At 42.4% G+C, this 17,184-nt stretch overlaps 1 protein-coding gene across 2 annotated transcripts in view; it reads right to left on the bottom strand.

Annotated features, from left to right (window-relative positions):
- Magi3 (membrane associated guanylate kinase, WW and PDZ domain containing 3) overlaps positions 1-17,184 on the bottom strand; it is a 200,777-nt gene that overhangs the window by 11,616 nt on the left and 171,977 nt on the right. For both annotated transcript variants that reach the window (XM_060392945.1, XM_060392944.1), the window contains exons 15-18: positions 16,386-16,568; positions 10,662-10,847; positions 2,450-2,552; positions 1,602-1,728 (exon numbers count right to left, since the gene is read on the bottom strand). In XM_060392945.1, coding sequence (XP_060248928.1) covers positions 1,602-1,728; positions 2,450-2,552; positions 10,662-10,847; positions 16,386-16,568 — 599 coding nt within the window. The remainder of the gene's footprint in view (positions 1-1,601; positions 1,729-2,449; positions 2,553-10,661; positions 10,848-16,385; positions 16,569-17,184) is intronic.

Here is a 17,184-nt window from a genome sequence, read left to right as displayed (position 1 = left end):
TTTACATTTCCACCAGCAATGGAGGAGGGTTCCCCTTTCTCCACAACCTCTCCAGCATGTGTTGTCTCTTGAGTTTTTGATCTTAGCCATTCTGATGGGTGTAAGGTGAAATCTTAGGGTTGTTTTAATTTGCATTTCCCTGATGGCTAATGAGGTTGCACATTTCTTTAAGTGCTTCTCTGCCATCTGATATTCCTCTATTGAGAATTCTCTGTTTAGCTCTGTACTCCATTTTTTTAATTGGATTACTTGATTTTTTGCTGTTTAACTTCTTTAGTTCTTTATATATACTGGATCTCCATCCCTGATCTCAAGCTGTACTATAGAGCAACAATACTAAAAACTGCATGGTACTGGCATAGAAACAGACTGGTGATTGCATGCGGGTTGATGCCCCAGGTCCCGCCTCTGAGAAAAAGGTATCGGACTGGTCTGATGCTCTTTGGGTGGATGACACCTAAATGAACATCAGTACAAAGTCCCAATTTATTTCTAATATCAGAGATCAGACCTCTACTCTTGCCTGATGCGTCTAAAACAAAAAGGGGGAACTGTAGAGAGCTGCGGAATGCTATGCCTTAAAGATGGAGCTGGTTTCTGCCTTCCACCTTCCCGATGGTGAGTGCTCTCTGTCACGAACAACTCCACATTTGGCTAAGGCCGAAGATCTGGCTTGCTTCCATGTATGTGGACCTATCTGCATTGCCCCCGTGGCACGCCTGGGTTGGCTACCCAGAGGCTATTTAAGCTGTGGGCTGGCTTTCCCCGGGGTCCGAGGATTGTTCAATGTTCCTGAATAAACTGCATTGAAAAAAAAAAAATTAAAAAAAAAAAAAGAAACAGACTGGTGGATCAATGGAATGGAATAGAAGACCCTGACATAAACCCATACCCTTATGGACATCTGATTTTTGACAAAGATGCCAAAACCATTCATTGGAAAAAAAGACAGCAGCTTCAACAAATGGTGCTGGTCTAACTGGATGTCTACATGTAGAAAAATACAAATAGATCCATACTTATCACCTTGCACAAAACTAAAGTCCAAGTGGATCAAACACCTCAACATAAAACCAGACAAATTAAATCAGTTAGAAGAAAAAGTGGGGAAGAGCCTTGAACTCATTGGCACAGGAGACAACTTCCTGAACAGAACACCAACAGCACAGGCTCTAAGAGCAACAATCAATAAATGGGACCTCACGAAACGGAAAAGCTTCTGTAAAGCAAAAGGACATTGTCATCAGAACAAAACGACTGCCTACAGATTGGGAAAGGATCTTCATCAACCCTATATCTGATGGAGAAAATCTTTTAAAGTAACCACTTTAAGGAGATTTTTACTAATTTTCCTGAAAAACAAGTAAAAAACGCTCCCCCCTTTAATGAGCTCCAATAGTATCCACTTGTACATCCTTGTTGGTTCAAGTTTCTCTTTTTATATGCTGTAGTGAATGCCAACCACTTTAGTAGTTCTGTAAAATTTAGTAATTTTGGAAACAAAAGTATCCAGACAGATTTGCAATAAAAACACCAATGTTAATGAAACAGCAACCAAAAACAAGCAAACAAACAAACAGCACTGGGCTGTCTGTGCTTACCTGATTGTGCCGACCGCCCACAATTGAAATCACTGCAGTGTCAGGCTGTGCGAGGTGCTTATGGTCAGACCAGGAATGTCTGTAAGAACTGCAGACATCTTTCCCAATTTCACCTTCTAGGGCAATTCTGTGAGAGAAACCAAGTTATGTTCTGTACTGAGAAGATGAGAAACAGTCTAAAAAGAAAAGCAGATTAACTTCTCTTTTCTCAAAGCTGAGCCTTGCCATGTCCATTCTGACAAGCTGCTCTAGACAGACTATCTCTAGAACCCAAATTTCTAAACGAAAGACTTCCTCCAGTGTACTGAAAGTCTGTGATCCCACCTCCTCCCTTCAAGGGTGTTTTGATGGAGTTGCTCTCAAAGAAAGCTGCACTCAAAATAACTGAGCCTGGGGCAGATACTGTGACCTTGTCACCATGAGAAATGGACCTTCCGAAGCCCCGAGGCTCAGGAAGATGCTGAATTTCTGGAAACCTAGTTTTTCTTAATATTAATGACAATATTTTTAACAACATAGGCAATATTTACAAATTACTGCCCAAGTGTCAGACAGTTTGAGAAGCCTGATTCAGGAAGGGCTGGGCCTCCCCTATGGAAGTTATTGACAGAGAAGTAGATCTAGAAACTGACCCCAGGCTGACTAGCTCACTGTGCTGGGCCTGGCATGGAGGCCGGGAAGAGGGGTGACAGTTTGGAGGGGCAGGAGGCATTGAAAAGGACTGTGAAGGGGAAACACACAAGAGTTTTCTTTCTGACTGGCTACCTGGCCTATGCATCGCTGCCTGGGAGCGTGACAGTGAAAAGCAAGGAGATGAGAAAAAACCCAAAACCTGAGAATAGCCACACCTGTCCCCAGGTATGTGGTTGGCTTGTGCCTGTCCCGTGGGCCTGTGCTGCAGTGCTGGGCTTTGCCTGGCTGAGTTTGTTCCTGATGGTGGACCATGATGCTCTGTTCAAATGAGAAAACAACAGAAACCAGAATCTGTATATGAAAACATGAAGACCAATTGGATCTTTACGTAAATAGTAATGATTACAGTTCTCAGCTTTAGGGCTTTCACAGAACTGCACTGTTACTTCCTGGAGTTGGAACAGTAACATCTTCCTCCTCCGGCTTTAAGCAGCATTTATGTTTCAAGAAAACAGGAGCCATGTCTTATTTCATGTTTTCAACCCTGTCTGTCTCTTCCATAACACGGAAATGAGAACTGCACACACTCAGTCATACCTGTGTAGAGGACAGAGCTCCAGGAGCCACTCTACAGCCCATTCTACATGACCCAGAGCACAGCTTTTCTTCCCTAACAGGGCTAAGTCTCAGGTGCTGGAGCACAGAGGCCCCTCTGCAGGCTGTATTCACCTGGGAACTTGCATTTTAACAGAGGAAGTTTTTCCGAGGCTCAGGAAGATGCTGAATTTCTGGAAACCTAGTTTTTCTTAATATTAATGACAATATTTTTAACAACATAGGCAATATTTACAAATTACTGCCCAAGTGTCAGACAGTTTGAGAAGCCTGATTCAGGAAGGGCTGGGCCTCCCCTATGGAAGTTATTGACAGAGAAGTAGATCTAGAAACTGACCCCAGGCTGACTAGCTCACTGTGCTGGGCCTGGCATGGAGCTCTGCCTGATGCTGAGCGTCAAAGATCATAAAGTCATCCAGAGCGTTGAGAGATGTTTATAAAGATTCCTTAGATAGAACAGTTTTCATTTATTTATTTATTTATTCATTTATTTATTTATTTTTATGTGTGTGAGTCCTGTATCTGCATGTACAACAGCATGCCAGAAGAGGGCATCAGTTCACATTATAGATAGCTGGGAGCCACCATGTGGTTGCTGGGAATTGAACTGAGGACCTCTAGAAGAGCAGACTGCGCTCTTAACCGCTGAGCCAAATCTCCAGCCCTAGAACAGTTTTCTAAGAGCACAAATCCAAGAGAGAGAAGCATCTGTGTCCATGTCATTCCTAACAGCTTGGGAAACGGACTGCTGAGCCAACCAAGGCTAAATCCACAGCTAGATGGACATCTTTGGATACGACAGTCAAAGGGAATCTGCTGGACTCATTAAGAAACACACTGATGGAGTGCGATGGGGGCATGTGTACATATATCATGGTACACGTGCAGAGGTCAGGGAACAACTTTGGGAGTTGGTCCTTTCCTTCGACTATATCAAATTCAGGTTATCACACTTGGCGCCAGGTGAATTAACCTGTAGAACCATCTTGCTGGCCTAGATTCACATTTTTTACAGTTGAAGCTTGTGAATATTTGACCCAACTATCAAAATCTAGGGTATTAAAATATCAAAGATAGGGAGCTCAGCTAGGTGACCGCATGCGTCAGTTCCGGAGCAGCGTAGACAGGGGTGAAGCCCGCTCCACTGTGTACTGTGTGTTCTTGAGCCCTTTAGTTTCCTCATGCTTCTAACCATCTCCCCTGCAGGTGGAATTATAATTACCTCGTAGGGTTACACATGAATGGGTCCCCAGATGTAAATTCTGAGAACAGGTTTCTAATATAACTGTGGAGGTCTGCGTGAGGATGCCACCTGGAGGTTCAGATATCCGAACACTTGGTCGCCAGTTGGTGCTGCTTTTTGGGGGGGCTTAGGAGGTCTGACCTTGGTGGAAGAAGCTATTTTTCTGGGAGTAGACTTCACTTCCTGGGATTAGCCGTTCTAAGTTTGCCTTTTCTGCTTCCTGCTTTTGTTTTCAACATGTGAGCTCTCACTTGCTGCTCCAGCTGCCACACCTGCTGCCTGCACGCCACCACCATGGAACTCGAACCCTCTGGAACTGCCAACCCAAAGTAGTCACCTTGAAGGTGGTACTTTCTCACAGCTACAGAAAAGTAATTAACAATTACTGTCATCATCACCATCATCATCATCATCAAAATGATGTCTCATCTGGAACTGCATTCTCTTCAAGTATATATTTAGAAACATTAACCTTATTTTATAAGAATGTTCAATGTGGAGGTTATTTTAGAGTAAATCAACACAAAGAAACTAAGAAATGAATTCTGGAGTATAATGGGAGATTTAAAAATGTCTGATGTTAAATATAAGAGATGGAAATTATAGGAAAACTTGTATGCAGAAAGTAGAAACTTTATAAATCACTATTCTCTGGTTCTGCATTGTATAGCGAGGTTTAATTTGTTGCCTTTCAAAGTTGTATTTGGGAATGTCTCGCGCCTGCAAGCTGAGAACGCTCCTAAAAGCACAGGTCAAAGGGAAGGCGTGGAGAAGGCAGCACCGGAATGTGGCCAAGCCCAGGCGGAGCAATCCCAGCGCGGCCTTGCCTCCAGGCCTGTGCTGATGCATGCACACCAGCTGTCCACACAGGGGACCAGGCCTTGGATCAGACCTTGGTTTAAAGTCAGGTATCTCCCGAGGGAAACGGAGTGGAAGAGGCTACCAACCTTCTTTGTATTGAGTGTGCATCTCTTTTATAGTGTAGTAGTCACAATTTTTCCCAAAGGGCTTAAAGGGTTATAATTTGACCTCCTAAGTTCCTTCAAAATATTAAAAAATATTTATGTATTTATTTAGTTTTTTGAGGCAAGATTTCATGTAGTTTAGGTGATCTTGAACTTTGACCTCCTGAGTTCTGAGACCCAATACCCAGTTTATGTGGTGCTGGGCTAGAATCCAGAACTTCATGCATGCTAGGTAAGCAGTCTACCAATTGAACTACATTCCTAGCTTTTTTTTTTTTTTTAACTTTTTGAGATTATAATGCAATTATAACATTTCTCACCATATACTCCCTGTTCTCTTTCAGATTCATGGCCTCATTTTTCATTGTTCTTGCATGCATATACCTGTATGTATATATATAAAACAGCTCTCTACGCAGCTGTAGGAGCCACTCAGCAGGAGGAAAGCATGCCTTGTATTACTAGCTAACTACTCCACACTAGTAAGGGCACGGTTCTTGGAGGGGAATCTATACCTACTAATTTACTAAAGCAGCATAATCCCTAACAACAATGTAAACTTTTGTCCTTATGCCATAGATAAGTATAGTCTTCACCCCTCATCAAGGAAATGTCTCTTTGCAACAGATGAAGACCGCTGCAGAAAACCACAACCAGTCAAAATGCAGAGCTGTGCAGCCCAGTCCCAGTGGGCGCATCTACGAAACATTCTTGCAGCAAAGACTCAGAACACTGTGGAAAGGGGTCAGAAAGCTTGGAAGAGCCAGAGGATCAGAGTTCACTATGAGACTGTGTCTCCTGGTAATGTCAGAAGCTACATAAAGTCTCATCAACATGACTGCCCAAACATGAGCTGAAAAAGGATGATACCAATTAACATTCCAAAGGGAATCGAAAAACTCATGAGGCCTCAGCCCAAAGAACTACAGACTTTCTGTAGTTCTTTCTCCCAGGGCTTTCTGGGAGAGGGAGAAAGTCTTCTCCAGGGAAGAGTATACCAAATGGTCAGCCCTGAAAACATACATACAAGTAACATATAGATTGAGCAGGGAATATCTAATGGTTTTCTTGGCATCAATTTCAGACTTCCCTCAGCTCCTGGGATTCTAGTTTTAACATAATCAATAAAACAGGCCAAGTGTCCTGCTTTAAGTTTTAAGTAAATGTTTTATCACATATAAGATACCAAATTTATCACCTGGACATGAGCCTTCCTATTTTACCTCCTGCTCAAAATGTTACTTCCTCTGTAAGGCCTTCCTGGCTCCTTAAGCATACTGTGATCACAGTGTTTTCACAATGTGGACCACACTGTACACAAACAAGCTGATAACGCCAAGAAAAGCTCAGGATATAAAAGCTCAAGAAGAAATCTTGGTGTTTTAGTGGAGGCAGAGGTTGCTGCAGCAGTTACATTCTCACAGTACTGAGCCAAACTAGTATGTTAATGCTTACTGACTGAGCAAGTCATTCTACTTCCAGAAATTCTCACAGTGTCTTATAAGGCACACATCAGAATGTGCCTATCACAGCACTGTTTTGATGCTTGGAGCTGGGAGCAAAGTGGGAAGCAGGTAAGTAAGATGAGGTAAACACACATGGGAAACCATCACTCGACAATGTGGCTATACCCTAAATGTACATAATGCTTCAAGAACAAAGCACAAACCAGCAAAAAGAATATGAATGAGTCAGTCTTCATTAACATTATGTATCAAAAGGTAGGTAACAAGAAACTGCAAAAACAAGTGTAAGATGGGAGACAAACACAGCACACCTGAAAAAGATCTGGCATTCAGAATAAGTAAAGAAAATTTATAATACAATAAAAAGCAAGTGAATAATATATTGGCAAGGGATTTGAACAGACACTTCTCCAAAGCACAGGAAAAGATGCTAAATTTAACATTACTGGTCATGAGTGAAATATGAAGCCAAAGCACAATGAAATAACACTCCACATCTACTAGAATGCTTAGGGGAAAAACAACCCTCCCAAACCAGAAACTAACTGTTGTGGTAGATCTGAAGAAGCCAGGAGCCTCATATATGGTGAGGAGAGTATAAGATGGTGCGGCTGCCTCTGCCTCCACCAAAACACCAGGACTCTTCTTGAGCCTTTATATCCTGACCTGTGAAAACACTGTTATGGGATCATTTGGTGACTCCTCAAAAAGTCAAATGTTAAGAGTGCATCATATGACCCAGCAATTCTACATCTACGTAAAACTCAAGAAAAATGAAGTCATGCATTGCAGGAAAATCTGTACATTAATGTTTACATCAACGTAATTCATAATAAAAGGAGAAACAAGTGTCTATCTAGTGATTAATTAGTAAGTGAAATGATATATATGTGATATGGTATTTACATATTATATACTAAAGGAATGATAAAGGCTATAGTGGAGTTGAACCTTGAAGGTTGGCTAGAGAAAGACACCAGACAGACAAGGTCACATACTATATGATTTCACTTAAAATGTCTAACAAATCTATAGAGGCAAAGAGTAGATGTGTGGTTGCCGAGGAATGGAGTTAGAAGAAAATGAAGTGATTTCTAATAATTATGGGGCTTCTTTTGGGGGCTGATAAAATATGAGATTAATGGTGATGGTTAGACAACCTTGTGGATAAACTTAAAAAAATTTAAAACAAACATACCCCCTCCCCCAAATAACCCTCCAGAACAGGAGAACTGAACATGTGATGAGTTTTATAACATGTGAATTTATCTTAGTTTAAAAAAAAAAAAAAGACATGACACAAGGAATCTTAGAATCTTTGACTGGATTCCAGAAAACAAAACCAAATGAACAACAACAACAACAACAAAAAAAAAACACAAACCACCATTGTTCTGAGAACAGAATATCAATCTGTAACATACTATCATCTACTTACACAACTGAAAAAGTCATGACAATACACATGCAGGACAGTGCACTTTAAAAGACACACAAATGGAAATAAATACTTGACGCATACTAGAAGGGACATACGAGTGAAATGTGGAGACAAATGAGAATAAACTGAAGGGTGTGGGGGACCCAAAAAATGTCTGTATCATTCCAGTACACGTTCTTAGTAGCTGTGGGGATTTCTGTCTACTATTAAAATAAACAGGACCTGACAAAACATTAGGAATCTGCTTGAATTAAACAATAAAGGTTTCTACAAACTACCAGGCATGGCCAATCCTGTCCAACCTTAAGTCCACGTTAGTGTGGCGGAGGCAGAGGTGCTAGAGTCAGTCCAGTCTTGACGATAGTTTGACAGTTTGTATATGACACTTGGCACTTGCCTTGTCATTTCTTTGTCAAAGTAGGCCCTGAAGAAGCCTTGCAAAGGGAAGATGAAAGGATGAAGGAAACACATTGTCTTTTCCCTCTTGGGGAAAGAGCTTGGGGTGAGCAGGAGAGAGGTATCAGTAAAAGGCCACGCAGCTTAGAGGAATAATGTGAACACAGTTCCTGAAAACAGCTTTCAGGATTTCATTTAACTGCAGGGCAGCTGATAAGTTTTACACTGAATTCAACGAGAGGTTTGGAAGACTTATAAATTCCATGAACGAAAATTTTAGGAGAATAGGGAGGCGTTCTGCCTATTATTTCCTGAGTAAAATAAGAGCGCCTAAATGTTTCCATGGTTTAAAAAAAAAACCAGAATACAATAAAATGAAGATAACCACTGAATGAGTTTTCTTCTTCCATTCCTACTAAAAGGTGACAGGCATCTTCATGTAGCCTACTTTAGCCATCTGTCCGGACACACTTGGGCTGAAATATCAGAGGAAGCTTTTATTCTTAAGGAAGACAAGAAATTCTGGATAACCTCTCAGGAAAATTCACCGTCAATAATCAGTGATATCTTTGAAAAAAAAAAAACAAAAAAACAAAAAAACAAAACACTTGGTTTTCCTACCCACACTTCCCCAGGCTCTTCAAAGTATGGCCTGCGGTCAGCAGTAGCACATGTGAGCGCAGTGAGAACAAGCAGTCAGACAAAGTTCTCCATTTCACTGAAAAGCTTGTACTGTAGTTTACAAAAGTACCACCCAAGGTGGACTGCAGTCCGCACCCCTTCTCCCACTCAGAGCCACTGCAGTGCCATTCTGGTGGCACTGACTTGTGCTATAATTTGAGTCACAAAGTAAATGTTCAGGAGAGAATGCTCATGAATAAATACCCACCACAGCCCCTGGGACAGAAAGACTTACGTAACACCTTAAAGGATAAACTGGAGGGGAGCCTAGTGGGAACCAAAAAGAAAGGCGATATTGAGAATGTTCCTGCGCATGGTGGTGTGCCTAAAGTTCAGGTCGGAGAGGCTGAGGCGGGAGGGTCACTTGAGATCAGGAAGCTGAGTGAGATCAGACTTGACAACATGACACCACACTGCGGGGTTAGGGGCAGGGCCGCAAAACACCTGGAAATTGATCGCAGGATCACAGAGGAAAACTGGAATATGAATATAATATGAGGAGCCTTAATTGTTCTCTGTCCTCTCAGCAGCACTGGGGATCACAAGTACCCAGGGTCTTGTGCATATACTAGGCTATACCACTATACCACTGGGTCACAGTCCCAAGGTCGGAAGAATCTTATATGAGAAATGGACCTTCATAACTCTGCCTTTTTCTTCTCCTCGTTCTCACTACAAAATCAGGATATTAATGGTCACTTAGTAATTCATAAACAAAGAACACAGGCAGGTGCTAAACAGTTCCTAATTGGAGACTCTGAAGGGCTGAAGGGCAGCTTTAAAGCAAGGCAAGACACTACCCAGGGCTGCCAGTCTGTGCTCTACGCCCTTCCTACAGGCCATTCGGACACGCCCCGCCAGCTCTGTCCACACAGCAGCTGTGCAGGACAAAGCTCTGCTCCCAAAGAAGGCACGCCGTGGACCTGACCCACCAGATCTGACATCAACAGCAACTCCCTCTGAACTTTCTAGAGGACCTCCCCTCACTCAAGCCAAGACAAGACATTAGGAAATAAGAAATGAGTTTTACCAATTTTCACTTCTGGATGCTTGCTTCTTTAGCATACAAATAAATGGCCACCACTCCCCAGCTAAACTACTTTTCTCGAGCAGCTGACAACTTTATAATAAACTGTCTTTTAAGATATGAGATGGAAAGGTAAAGAATGAAGCTGCAGAGCACACAAACAGCTCTCACGCACTCTGAGCTTGTACTGTGTGGTGGTTTGAGTAAGAGTGGGCCCCACAGGTTCATATGTTCGAATACTTGGTCCCCAGTTATTTGGGCAGAATGAGGAGGTGCATTCTGGTTGGAGTAGGTGTGGCCTTGTTTGAGGTTTCAAAAACCCACACCAGATCCACCCTCACTGTCCCCTGTCCTAACTTCCGCATCAGTGTGGCTCTCTGCTACCGTTCCAGGGCCGCCTGTGTGCCGCTCTGCTCTCCATTGTGCTCATGGACTAGCCTTCTAAACAGTCTAAGTGAGCCCCCAGTGAAAGGCATCCTCTTAACACATTGCCTTGGTCATGGTGTCTGTTCCCAGCAACAGAACACTAACAACAGATGAGCAGCTGAGACACACTGAGACATCAGCTTGGGGAAGGGTGGCTTCTTCCTCACCTTCTTCAGCAACGACTGTCAGTGTGACGGTGACTCCAGCATCTTTGATTAGCTGAACAATACTATCATGAGAGAGGTCAACAATGGACTGTCCATTCACCGCAGAGATGTGATCTCCCACTTTCAGCTTTCCACAACGATCAGCTGGGCTTCCATCTATGACGCGGCCAATCTTATGAGGAATAACTGGAAAGAATCCCAAGTTTTCCAGTTACTTCAGATACCTGCTATGGTGGATTCATCATCGTTATTTAAGAGGTCGTATACTAACATCAAAGAAAAAGCTTCAAAAACAAAGGAAAAAAAGTACAATTATTCTGTTCAAATCACTCCCCACACACATAAGACTTTTTGATGTGGTTGTAACCATGGATATAAGCTTGTTGATGTCTTCCACTTACTAGAAACCACTGACTTTATTGACCTAAAAAGCTTTACTAGGACAGTGACTATTCTGAAAGAGAAAGAGACAGAGAGAGTGCCAAATGGCATCAACCAGACCAGAGGTTAAGGTACAATGAAGGAAAGATAGGGGCCAGAACGGGAAGAAGAGAACAGATAAGTACAAGAGTGACAATCCCCAAAAAGCTGGTCTGGTGGTGGGGTGGGCTTGACAGGCTCTTTCTCTGCAGGGGGGAGGAAGGGGCTGCTTCTGGAGTTGGAGGGCTTCAGAGAGAGCATGACAGGGCATATCACTGCTCTCTAAACTTGAAGCACTCCTGGTACTACTGAGTGTTGATATTGGTTCCACATGTCCTTAGACATCCCTGTGAAAGGCCTTTCATCTTTTTCTTTTTCTTAGATTTATTGATGTGTATGGGTATTTTGCCTACATGTACATATGTATACCATACATGTGCCTGGTGCTCTTGAAGTTCGGAAATGGGTGCCAGATGCCCCAGAACTAGAGCTCCAGATGGTTGTGCACTGCCAGGTGGGTGCTGGGAACTGATCCAGGTCCTCTGCAAGAGCAGCAAATGCTATTAGCCTCCCAGCCATCTTTACTGACGCTCTTCCACATTTCTCAAGCACAAGGCTAGATATCACGGGACTTGCCAAAACCTCTTTCATACAGCTTTGCCCAGGAATCCTCAATCCCCACCAAACTTCTGATGGCTTTTCTTCCTGGGGTTTTGGGGAGGTCTGTATCTGATCAAGCTTACTCGCAGTTCTGGGATAGCTCCCCTAGCTATCCCAATCCATACCTGAATCCCATGTCTTTTTATATCATGATTTCTATTTTCCTATTTATGGGCCACTGTTAGCTATCAGAGCTGTATTAGGTTTGCTTGTTTGTTATTGGTGTTGGTGGTGGTCATGTGCCTGTGTGCAAGCGCGCGCACACCCCTGTGTGTTAAAGCTGTGTTAGAAATAAGATCCTCTGGCTTTTCTGAAAGGGCAGTGACGCCCAAGAGGGATCTTTTAACAAATGCAAGTCAAGTTTCACACACAGGACTTGGTAATTGGTCAGAAGTCCAGGTACAATAAATCACACTTCTACAAAAAAATAAATTTGTGGGCTAGGAAGAAGGCTCAGTTGGTGTAACACTTGCCTTGTAAGCAGAGGACCTCGATTCCCAGAGTCCACATAAAAGTGGGCACAGGGAGAGGAATACATGATTATAACCCAATGCTTGGGGTCCAGAGAGGGTAGAAGCCCTGGGGCTAGCTGGCCAAGCAACCTCCTCTAACGTGATCTCCGGGCCAATAGGAGACCCTTTCTGAACGGAAGTGCGCCGTGTCCCTGAGGATTACATCTCAAGTTTCCTCAAGCCTCCACGTGCACACGCACACACGTAGACGCACACACGTTCTTCCAAACACATATACACACCGGCATAAAAATTAATTTGTGTCTTTACATCTTTTTAAAATTCAGAAGCTACATGAGGACGGAAGGCGGAATATTTATTGTTAAAGCCGACTTGGTTCTCCTCAGTGCACAGAGCGGTGACTACTCCTCAGCCAGGCAGCTCTACGGCAGCGTTGCCTACAAGGGCCTTCCACACTCATGGGGAAATGTGCTGTCACAGCGCAAGACAAGTCCCTAAGCACCCAGAGCATCTTGTCAAACAAGGTACCAGCCAGTGTGCAGTAAGTGGCATCTGTCCTAGGAAACAAGTTTATATTCTCTGAGCGTTTCCTGGCTAAGGTCAGTGACGTTACTAGGAACTTGGGTTCTTCCTGACTACTGACTGATATGGATGGTGCAGTATTTTTAGGTGGTACTGTAACTTAGGTTTAATTTCCTCAGTAAAACGCTCCTTACTAGTGTTTCTGAATCGTAGCTGCAAGTGTCCTATAGACACTTAATAGACTTTCATTTGGATTGGAAAAGTTATTCTTGGTCATGATTTATATCCTTGATTCTGCTAAGATTACACCATGGCAGATTTTATTTTTCAATGGGGGACAATTACTGTTCAAAACAAGTGCCTTTTAGCGCAGATGAAATCAAGTACTTCGGAGTCCATTTTCCTTGCAAATAGTATAATTAGAAAAATGTCAGTGTAGTAGGGGCCATGCTCTCCATGGGACATTCTGAGCCGGTTCACTAACAGTCTAGCAGCTGGCACATTAGAAACATGTGGCAGATCACGGGGTGGCCCTGTTGTGACCTCCTAAAGCAGCATCTTAGTTCTACTTCTTAGAGAAGATCTACTCAAACACAGTGCTCATTCTAAATCTCCCAAGAAGCTCCATGGCAGGGTTTGATCAGACCTGGGAAAGCTCCACACAGAATTAATCCCTGAAATCTCAGTGGTTCCCTTTTTCCCACGTGGGCAAAGCAACAGCAAGGTCCTGTAGGATGGCTGCACACAGCTGCCCACAGAGCGTGTCTGGGTGATGGAAGCGGTCAGATTCTGAATGTCTGGACACTTAGAACGGAGCTGCCAGCAGAGCCACCAGAATAGCAAGAACCAACAGAGCACATGAAGGGTCATATCTGAACACTCTGAGTGGATGGGAAGTTTGTCGTGATACTTCCTCAGAGGGCACACAGCTTCAGGTCTTGCCTTACTTTTGCCACTCTACAGTCTGTGGACATCTGCCACAAAACTGCCTTTCCCATATATATCTACATTCATCTCTGGCCCCAACCTGTCTCACAGTCTGGCATGTCCAGCTGCTTTGGTCAGGTTAGTACTCCTAAACATTTATTAAAAAAAAAAAAAAAAAAAAAGACAGGAACTGGCAATGTCCCTTTCTCACATAAGCCCTTTGCAAGCAGAACTGAGGAGTGTGGGGCAGGAGTAGCCCCTCTGAAGCACTGGCAAAGTGAAAGGAGCCATGTCCTTTCACCTAGAGCAGGGCTTTTGCTAAGCATGCGCACACTCGGCATTAAGGCTCGCCGTGAGGACACTGACCCGACCTCCTGACCGCAGACAAAGTCAACAGTAGGGAATCTTACAATTTCAAAACTGGTTACAGGGATGCCACTAGGGACTCTTTTTTGACACATATCACTAGAAGACACGTTTACCTAGGAGAAAAAAGTGATCTGTGTTGAGCAAGGTTCTGAGGCGGTGAGTCTTCTGCTTTTCCACAGTGCACACTCTCTCATAAAGCACACCCCTGTCACACACTGCAGCGGCTGCTCTGCCCTGTGAGTGAGAGCTCTCCATTTACACTTACCCCAGGGTTCTTCTCTCTGAATGAGACAAACGGTGTTCTAAGAGGAAAGCTCCTAGTGACATTATTATCTAGCAGTTAAGGAAAATTACCAATTCTGACTTTGTCCCTTGACTAAAAACCCCGAGTATTTAGGAAGACCAAAGCAACCACCTGAGCCTAATATGTCCCCACTAATAACTAATGAGTTTCAAATACTCCTTTCCTGCTGCATTAGTTTTCACCTCAGCCTTATATTTGGATTGGGTTTTCAGATCCTATTACTAAGTACTGATAAAAATTTTAAAGGTTCCCAATAGAGAATGCTGCTGGGTACTTTTATGTCATACCAAGTCACAGCTACTCTGCGGCTGAGCCAGGAGGCTCACCTGAGACCACAAGTTCACACACAGCCTAGACAACATGATAAGATGCTGTCTCAAAACCCATCGACTTCCCTGTCCCTTCTACCATCAGCCAGAGCCTGTAGCAACGTCTCAGGTAAGCAGCAGCAGCAGCAGGGACCACAACAAGCCGCAGCAGCCACCACAGGCTTTGTGGTATGGTAAACACTACATCCTCATTATCTTCTGCAGTGGCAGGAAGAGAGAATTTTTAAAATAAAAGTGGTCAGCACTTATCACATAGTGTAAAAGTCTTTTACTAGGTTTATTAACCTGAATGTCTGGGATTAGATTATTATTTAGTATTAGAATGACCAATGTGACTTTCTTTAATAGTTATTTGTTTTGAAAAGTCTGATTTCCAATGATACTAACATCAAAACCATCTCTTCTTTCATATTTCTGACAGTTACATAATCATCTTCACAGCATCAGTGACAGTTCTAGTTTCAAGTGTTACCATAGCAACTGCTCCTGGAAAATGGAACTAGTATCACTGAGCAGTGACCTGCTACTACAGTAATAACTCATCCATGTCACTGCATGTTCTCCTTTTATATGCATGTATTAATTGTAGCAAGATTTCTGCAGTTTTTTGAGAATGTTTTCTTTTACTTCTTTTCCCCTTTTACTAAGTTCTTAGTCACCATTTAGGTTAGTAAGATCTTCTACCCAAGATTTAATCAAATCCACTAGCAAAGGCAAAAGCATATTCATATATGGCCAAGGATTTTCATTGTTCTGACTCAGAAAAAAAATAATTATTAGATAAGCATAATACAGATATATCAGTGTGCTGGTTTTCACCTGATATTCAATTGGATTTCAGAATCACAGTTAGGATTCCTATTTTTTTTAGAAAAACAGACAAGGCAAACATTTAATGTGTTGAATCCTAAAAGTCTTGTGCTTACTAGATTAGCTCTTTTTTTTATATATACATTCATCCATCTCAGATATAAAATTCTGTTAACACTGGCTCAGAATATTAATTTTTAAAGGTTCTAATAAAATCTTACCTTCCAATGGAATATATATGACAGGGAGGAATGTCTCTTATCATTCAACAAGAATGCTTTATAGTGAAATACAATTATTATTTAGCAACATGAAATAACTAAGGCATAATTGGGTCAAGATATTCTATTTCTCAATTTTACTTCTTCTCAACTGCTCCCAGAATGTAATTCATTTCTGCTTTTACCATTTCTAATTTAGGTAATCTGTGCCCTACCAACTTAATTTTATTTTAAAAAGTTTAAATTCTATCTTTTTCTAAATTAATGAAATTAGGTCCCTGGCATATTTCCCCGGTATAGCCCTGGTGGAAACTAGACTTATTTTGTGGCATTTGAGATGCCAGAGAAATCTGACGGTTGAAGGTTTGGTTTAGATTGCCCAAATTTGGAAATTAATGATTTACTACTTTAAAAAGCTAAATCTCAGCTTTTGTAGTGGTGCTTGCCTTTAATCCCAGCACTCAGCGAGACAGAGGCAGGCTGATGGCTTTGAGTTTGAGGCCAGCCTGGTCTACAAAGCGAGTTCAGGACAGCTAGTGCTACCACACAGGGAAACAGAGAAAACCTGTGGGGTGGGGGGAGAGGAAGGGGTTAAATCTCTAAGGCAATTACACACAGGTCTTAATTCATTTCATAAATTCAGGAAACTGGATTTTGAGGGAGAGATAGCAGGATATAGGAGCCCTTACCTCCTGGAGGTGGCTTGCTTTTGGAGGTGAGGATGACAAAACCAAACCCTTCATTTTCCTTTCTCTGTAAGACAACATTGTAGGCCTCCTGCGGGGCAGGCCTGGCTGGGAGCTCCGACCGGTTCAGGCGAGGGGATCCATTCTGTGTGAAGGCTTGAGGGCTGTCATCCTCAGGTTGTTTGTCTATAATCAACATCGTTAATTTGAATATTTGTGCAAAACAGTCAGTGATAGATAAGTATTTTCGTGCTGGGCTATAAAATAAATTTCACCTCTAATAACAAAGAACAGAACTGTAGCATTTTGTTCATCTTCCCTGGGGATCCTGGACCTGGCCAAAGCACAGGTGTAGGCAGCAGAGGGGTCACCTGATGCCCAAATGCTTAAAATTCCCAACAGACAAAATTTATTTGACCTCATGTCATTTTGCTTTTGAGAAGTTCTTCAAAACCTTATGAGAGAAGTTAGCTAAAAAGGATTGTTGAGCCAGCGAGTTAGCGCAGTGGGTAAGGGCACTTGATACCAACATGCGTACAGTAAATAAGTAAGTAAATAAATAAAACTAAAAAAGCGTTAAAATAAACAAATTATTGGACTTGCTTTAGTTCTACAAAGTTACACCATTTTAACAAAAGTAGATGATAGAAACGATATAATAAACTTCCTTCTAGAATTGACTGTAATTGTCAATTACACTGTAAAAGTCAGTGATTTGACGTTCACAGTTATCCAGGGAGGTAAAAGCTCCCAGAATGCTGCCTTAAACTGTCTGCTATCTGCAGAGGATGTTTCTTATATA

This window comes from Meriones unguiculatus, chromosome 10 (assembly GCF_030254825.1).
Source record: "Meriones unguiculatus strain TT.TT164.6M chromosome 10, Bangor_MerUng_6.1, whole genome shotgun sequence".
Lineage (NCBI taxonomy): Eukaryota > Metazoa > Chordata > Mammalia > Rodentia > Muridae > Meriones > Meriones unguiculatus.
This window is presented reverse-complemented; position numbering and strand designations above follow the sequence as displayed.